At 43.7% G+C, this 8,066-nt stretch overlaps 1 protein-coding gene across 1 annotated transcript; it reads left to right on the plus strand.

Moving 5' to 3' along the window:
• The first annotated feature begins 305 nt into the window (after positions 1-305).
• Positions 306-6,641, plus strand: kcnj12a (potassium inwardly rectifying channel subfamily J member 12a). The gene is made up of 2 exons (XM_057825191.1): positions 306-650; positions 3,527-6,641. Exon 2 carries the CDS (start codon positions 3,666-3,668, stop codon positions 4,965-4,967), a length of 1,302 nt encoding a protein of 433 aa, XP_057681174.1. The 5' UTR covers positions 306-650; positions 3,527-3,665; the 3' UTR covers positions 4,968-6,641.
• Positions 6,642-8,066: the final 1,425 nt, after the last annotated feature.

Genomic DNA, 8,066 nt, shown 5'->3' on the forward strand with positions numbered 1-8,066 from the left:
TAGGAAGTCTTTGTTTTGTTTTTTTAAATGTGTCTTTTTACTTTCAGATTCACGTGTGAACCAACACAACAGAGGTATTGTCAGATTTTCCGAATGATGCATCAAGTTGATGTCAACTGGTGGTGATGTAGGGAGCGAGAAAAGACGAAGTAAGAGAGGGGGGCAAAAAGGAGAGAGGGAGGCTGCAAATGGCAGCTTCTGTGACACTGTGAGAGGGAGTGAGGGAGGGGGAAGAGAAAGGAGAGTGTGATAGAAAGAGAGAGAGAAGGGCGCTCCAACCAGATCAGATTGCAAAGATTGATAGAGAGAGGTGTTCACTTCATAAGCACTGAGGAACTCTTGGACAATTTTATGGGAAGTGGGAGAGATTGTCTTCACATCACAGAAGATGAGTGGATCGGACTGAAACGTGGATTTAAAAGTCAGTTTCCGAGTTGATTCGGAATTTCTAACCCGGCGAGGATGAAGAAATGTAAAGGCTACCCGTGCCTTCTGATGTTGAGGATGACGGTGTGCTTTATCTGGGAATCAGACTAAAACAAGAGGCAGAAGTGTTTGGTTCAGAGATGCCTCAGTTCGGCTGATGCGGACGGACGAGGGAAGAGAAGACAGCAAATTTCAGTCCTGGGAGAAGACAGGTATAAATCAAGGTAAGGACTGACCGAACTTTACGGTAAACCTGCTCTCACTGACTATAAAGTTAGATGTAAAAGATCCCAGTAAGAGATACAGTAAATGTCAGCCAAAACAAACAGTTGCTTGCAGTCGAAATCAGTCAGTATTGCTATAATGACTGTCGATAGGCCTCACCTTGGTATGTTCAACTAAACGTAGTGAAATAACATTATTTCTCAGACAATCAGTCAGTATTAAGCATTGTTAGCATTGCAATCGAAGAATAGTAGAGATCTTGTGTTAGATCTCAGACTGTAAGTTTGCAACCAACAGATGAACAACAACATATCTTCCAAGTTTGATAACAGAGACAAAAACAGACAGACATACGGAACTGAATATATAACCTTCGCCTACTGGCGGACGTAACAATAAATCCGCAGGTACTCATCGAACTGCGATGACTATTTCAAGTGATTAAGAAGAATTGAATGTGCATGCTCTCCTATCCCTGCATAAACAAAGCCTCGAGAGACTGGACGAAGCAGACGAACACATTAGCGCAGCCCGGCATGACAGCTCCATGACCTCATCCTGCGCTTTGTTCGCACCACTCATTTTTAGTGGCCACTTTTCGTGGGTTTAGAGCCCGCAGAGAGGTCGTTTTAATGGGTGATTCATTCGTTGGTCGTGAAAGATCTCGACCACTGAGTTCGCATCAGGAGTCGAATTTGCAGAACAGCTACAGGTGCTGCAACATGAGGTGATTTGGTTAAAAACTCCAGCGCAGGGGAGGAAGAGTCCTGCTCTTAAAATGGATTCACAGGCAGAAAAAAATGTCGGCTTTACATAAGGCCCGAACATGCAGATGTTGGTGTTGGTGTCCATAGGAAAATACCTGCTGGTCACTTGAGACCAAACAAGTTACACATGGTGAGCTATAGGAAAATCAAGCGACACCTGAGCCCAGGTTCTTCCTTCAACAATGGCCCTGGGAGGTGGGCAGCCGTCGTGGCGGCTCAGCTCAGTTTCCCGTGTGTTCGTCTTCGCGTCGAGTGCCCTCTCCCGCACCACTTCATTATCCTCCTGATAGCCGCCATTGTTGTGCGCATTCAATTATATATTCTGCTGGGCCTAATCAACGCTCTCAAACTCGCCTTCCGGACAGCCTTCACGAGGTCTCTTGAGAACAAACTCGCATGTACTGGCCATGCCGCTTGAAAGATTTGACAAGGCCTCCCTAATAAATCAGTAGGGCCACTGTCGTAGGTGCAAACGTGTGATGGTGTGAAGACAAACTTGCTTAAACGTTTTCTTACTAGATTGTGTCTTCAATGAAGTCAAATAAGACACCAAAATGTACAATTAATCTGTGTATACACCAATATGTCACGGCATCCTGTCAGTATCAGCTCTTTGTCCAATTAAACAGGTCTAGAATTCACATGGTATTGCCGAAATAAAATCTGTAAACACTGTTGTATTCTGTATTCAGATATAATATACCACAGATAAATTACCTGCTGCCTTCAGACATAACGTGACACGGTAAAGCACTGTACTTGTGACTAGGTCGCGCGCCAGTAAAGTTTCGGCTAATGTTCGGGTTAGCTTACAGTTCACACATGAGCGCGTACTGGATAAATATTGAAATTTTACCGGACTTCAGAGCATGTCTGCAACAGTACAAGTTGGCTCTGTACATCGGTAGTGATGAGAGGAGTACTTCGTACTGATGATTCCGATGTCTCTGGCAGGGTTTTTACTTTCATTGAACCAACGTACTTGACACCCGACACTTCACGACTATGATGGACTGCTCGCAAAGTGGAGGGCTGCTCGGGCCACATGTTAAGATGTCTCTGCTCGCATTGTCACCACATCCATTTTTGCCGCAATACCTGAAACCAGAATAAGTACGGTCCTCTTGAATGGGGTAATATGGCTCCATATTCGGGCAACCTCAGCCCTAGTGGGATTTAGGAATGCACATGAGTGATCTGTCAAGTCTTCAGAGCCCAAATCAGGCAGACAGGCACAGAGCGGCTGCGGCCAGGCGATAAAAGCTGTCTGTGCCCAAGGGGGGCTACAGTCCGGTGCCTCATGGGTAGAAGCCCTTGACCTGAGGCTCAAAATTCGGCATGATGTCCAGGTTATCATTCCAACACATAATGGAAGATGTTTTCTACCTGGTATGACTCTTAATAACTAAAGTTCCAGTATTTAATTACAACAAGTGTGCCATTCAGTTCGTAGAACAAAGCACCGCGGCAGGGTGATGTATATGTAACGCAGCCTCCCAAAAATGATTAATACAGTAAGTTGTACACAATGGGGTCAAACAAAACCCACTCCCTTCATCCCCGCATGCAGCATCTGGTACTGCGCGTCCACGGAATAAATGGCACACATAGAGGCCCACTGGGAGTTAGCGTAAGCAAGCACAGACACACAGCATCCCGACTCCCTGACAAAAGTACTCTGCCGAAAAGGACAATAGACAATTTGGGCCACAAAAGAGCAGAGGGAGGTTTGGCACATAGCTGATATGCTATAAATACATCTGAGACAAAGTGGAAACTAACAAATTGTAGAGTTGGCATTTACTTTTGATTAAGAAATGACAGCCTGTCATATTTTGTGACGCCGAACCAGACACTAGAGCTGGTAGTCAATTTTGTTGTTGATTTGATGTCCTTGGATTTTGAGCATTTAAGGGGAACCAGGGTGAGGATTGTACCGTTTAGGTAGCAGTTTAGTGACAAAATTGACATTGTTGTCTGTTTCGTTGGATTTCCTGGTTTGCCACTTTTTTCAGATCACAGCAGCTTGGACTTCTAGAAATGCTTGCTTGTCTATTCCGTTATGCATGTTAACTCCACTGACAATCCAGTCTTTCTCTTCCTTCTAGGTAGGATTCCAGCACAAGGATCCCTCGTAACCTCTGGGCTATGGCTGACTAAAATGCAACTTTCCAAGTGGTCAATCGCACGCTGGAACTCCGTGGTCAGCCTTTTCGCTATGATCCAGCAGGCGGAGGTGTCGGGACCATGAGCGTGGGGAGAATCAACCGCTACAGCATCGTGTCATCCGAGGAAGAGGGCCTCCGCCTGACGACCATGCATGGCATGAACGGTTTTGGCAATGGCAAGATCCACACGCGCCGCAAGTGCCGCAGCCGCTTCGTCAAAAAGAACGGCCAGTGCAACGTGCAGTTTGCCAACATGGATGACAAGTCCCAGCGCTACATGGCTGACATATTCACCACCTGTGTGGATATCCGCTGGCGGTGGATGCTGGTGGTCTTCACCCTGGTGTTCGTGGTTTCTTGGCTAGCTTTCGGTTTGGCCTTCTGGGTCATCGCCTTGCTACACGGGGATTTGGATAACCCAGCGGGTGATGACAACTTCACTCCATGCGTCCTGCAAGTCAACGGATTTGTGGCTGCCTTCCTATTCTCCATTGAAACGCAGTCCACTATTGGCTACGGCTACCGTTGTGTCACTGAGGAGTGCCCAGTCGCGGTTTTCATGGTGGTTTTCCAGTCTATCGTGGGTTGCATCATTGACTGCTTCATGATCGGCGCCATCATGGCCAAGATGGCGAGGCCTAAGAAACGAGCGCAAACGCTGCTGTTTAGCCACAATGCTGTCATTGCTATGCGGGACGGGAAACTATGTCTCATGTGGCGGGTGGGAAACCTTCGCAAGAGCCATATTGTCGAGGCCCACGTCAGGGCGCAGCTCATTAAGCCTCGGATCACCGACGAAGGGGAGTATATTCCTCTGGACCAAATAGACATCAACGTGGGTTTTGACAAAGGTCTGGACAGGATTTTCTTGGTTTCGCCTATAACGATTCTCCATGAAATAGACGAGGAGAGCCCCCTTTTTGGGATAGGCAAGCAGGACCTGGAGTCCTCTGATTTTGAGATCGTGGTCATCTTGGAAGGCATGGTGGAAGCAACAGCCATGACCACCCAGGCTCGCAGTTCGTACTTATCCTCTGAGATCCTTTGGGGGCACAGGTTCGAGCCTGTCCTGTTTGAGGAGAAGAACCTCTACAAGGTGGATTACGCCCACTTTCACAAAACCTACGAGGTGCCGTCCACCCCCCGCTGCAGTGCCAAGGACATGTTGGAGAACAAGTTCCTGGTTCCCACTTCTAACTCCTTCTGCTACGAAAACGAGCTGGCTTTCCTCAACCGCGACGAAGAGGAGGACGACGGAGGCGGAGGGAGTCGAGCGCTGGCAAACCTCAGTCCTGACCGGAATAGTCGACATGAGTTTGAACGCTTGCAGGCCACCAGAACTCTGGATCAAAGGTCTTATCGGAGAGAGTCGGAAATATGACCACAACCTTAGAGTCTGAGACAAAGTGCCATAGGAATATTTGACTCCTGGAAAAGGGTCTAACCTGGATTTTCAGCTTCCAAAATCATGGTTAACTCATTGGCTGCCATTGACCTTAACATACTTCCAATCCATTTGAAGTGGTTGGATTAGCAGCGAAATAACAAATGTTTTTTCAGTGCCAACCTTCCCAGCTCAAACTGACTGGACGTCTACTAGTGACAAACTAAATTCACAGCAGAAGGGTGAAAAGAGCTATATAATTGCACATCTATTAATCACTACAGATCTAGCTAGCATAGATCAGGCTAATGTCAGATTTTAGCAATGTTTGCCAATCTCGTAGCCAAAGTGAATTGTTAAGACAAAGTCGAATTGTATCGAGACTTAAAAATTGTCCAAATCCTCATTTTCGAGCCTATAAATATTTTCCTATTAGACCGCCGGGAGGGACGTCTCAAATTCTCGCTTACTTTGTTGTTCTTCTTCTTGGGGAGGACACCAACTAAAGTTGCTAATTCCTGGTTTGTCGCTAGTAGACGTCAAATTCACTGGAAGGGCTGGCAGCAAATGAGCCCTCCCAGCACAAATGGATTGTCATCTATTATTGCCGATGGCAGTCAATGAGTTAATTTAAAAAAACAAAACAAAAACACACATACATAGTATCAAGTGATCAACAGCAAAATACTGGCTGGAAATTGGAGACCCCTGGTATAGAGGAAGACCTTCCTTCATGGAAACTTGAATCTTTTTCACATGGTCACTTTGAGTGTTTTAACAATACTGCAGAGCTACGACAGATAGACATTGTATTTCAGATGTAAATACATTTTTTTTTTTGTTACGGTATAGTTTGTGTGCTGTCTCTTCTGAAAGTAGAAAGCTACGTCTACTTGTTCGTGAGCACAGTATTGTTTGCTAAATTTGCTGGACATGGAGTTCAGTGGCACAAAAAATTTAAATGCAATGAGCCATAATGAAACACCTCTTTCCCATCAAAATAAGCACCTTAACTTAAACAAATAATGTATATAATATTAGCCATTATATATATTTTTTCATTTGAAGTTTCACAACAACTAAAAGTACAGCTTTGTCGCTCCTCAACTATTACAGGGTTTCCCCCAGAAAAATTGCAAAGTCCAGAGAAGCCCACAACAGCCTACCATGTTTTTGGAAAAAGCAATCAATAAATAAAATAAATGGATTTTAAAAATCATGCCTATTATGCATCATTATAAGCCATTAATTAACAATACTTTGACAGAGTCTTAAAAATACCAGTCTTGAAAGAGATTTTTTAAAAAAAAAAGGTTTGTTCACATGACCATGAGATGTCGCCATTTAGCTTTCAACCGTATTAACAGACGTGGTTAAATGCGGTTAAATATGTATTGCTTACTATACTTTCTTTTGTAGCACCGTTTTAGCCCGGTGGCCCACTAGGCTTATAAAGCACTGGGGGAAGCCCTGAATTAATCTATGCATATTTTTCCACTTGGTCAGGCATTAGATACAATTACATTAAAAAAAAAAAAAAAAAAACAACAAAAAAAATTCTTTCGTAGTACAGTGATCCCTCGTTTTTCGCGGTTGATGGGGACCAGAATCCGCTGCGATAAGTGAAAAACCCGCGAAGTAGCGCATTTTGTGTGTTCACTGCATTTATTTAGATTTAGCATTGGAAAGAGATATAAATATGACATTTTTTCCCCTTTTCCCTAAAGTATATAAAGAAAAAAAAACTTTTATGTGTGTGTATATATATATATATATATATATACAGTGTTGTGCATGAACGCGTTCAATGAACGATCGTTCATGAACACGTTCATATTTTGGGCGAACGTGAATTGAACGCAACATATTTCTGTCTTATGAACGTTACTGTGAACGCGCTCATTCTAGCGGTTGTGAGCGGTGCTCATAACTTCGTTCATGAGTTCAACACATTTAGAGCCTTACCGACAAAACTGCATATAAAGCCATAGGCTAAAAACACACAATAATTTTTTTTACCTTAATAGCGGAACATTATCCAACCTGGCAACCCAAGCTGCCTGTCACGGCCGTATTGTTTAAGCAAATACGTCATCATAACAACAGCAGCATGGACACAGAAGCCGGCAGCTCTCGAAACCCGGCCCGCTCAGAGCAACTTTCTACACAGTACCAGCATTTAAAAGAGTTTTATGAAAAAGTCAGTACCGACCCGGATGGCAAAAATATAACGTTTACTTGTAAACTTTGTCCAACACCGTCCGTACGTCGGTAACGTCTTTAGCCAACCTTAAACGGCACATCGAAATAAAGCATGCGACAAGCCTTGCTAGGTATCTGCGACTGCGAGCATGTGCGATTAAATAAAGAGAAGGCAACGGTTGGCCAGAGCAGTACCTCTGCCACCCAAATACCGCTAACAGCATACCAGAGTGGCCCCGTTTTCTGTCTCTCCCAGCCGCAGCTAGACAATACATATAAATATACATATATATGGTGGAAAACACTCAGGTGACTTAAAGTTCCGCTCTGATACCCCCAATTTGGCCAAATTTCAAAATTGCCCTTTACGCATGTGTGATACATCACTGGAAAGCTTAAAATCTCAATTTTCTGGGGGAAGAAAATTTTTGAACAGGAGGGCATTTAAGAAAAAAAAAAAAAAAATTAAACCCCTAAACCCTAACTCGAGGTGAGAGCATGAGAGCATAATTAAAGACACCATGATTTCAAGTAGTTATTATTGCGTACTTACCTTATTTCGATCCAAAAACTCTATGTTGCACGTATCACCGATTGTCATAACACAGCTGTGAATGGCCACAGCCGGACTTTTTGGGGATTTTATGGGTGAAACACGGTAATATAACAAGGGTAGTGATATAGAAATTGCAAACACCAAGGAGTGGTCGAGATATTCTTTTTCAAATATTTACCCTTTTAAATGTTTTTTTTTTTTTCCAATTTTTCTTTGGTTCGATTATCTAAAATATCACGGAAAATGCAACATTTAAAAAAAAATAAAAAATACAATTAAGCGATAGTTATGAGGTAGATATCCGTGGCCTATTTACAGACACTTTTTTTTTTTCATTG

The sequence above is a fragment of the Corythoichthys intestinalis genome, chromosome 21 (genome assembly GCF_030265065.1).
Source record: "Corythoichthys intestinalis isolate RoL2023-P3 chromosome 21, ASM3026506v1, whole genome shotgun sequence".
NCBI classification, from domain to species: Eukaryota; Metazoa; Chordata; class Actinopteri; order Syngnathiformes; family Syngnathidae; genus Corythoichthys; species Corythoichthys intestinalis.

Coding starts and splice junctions, on each gene's coding strand:
- kcnj12a (XM_057825191.1), top strand. CDS start 3,666: ATGAGCGTGGGGAGAATCAACCGCTACAGCATCGTGTCATCCGAGGAA.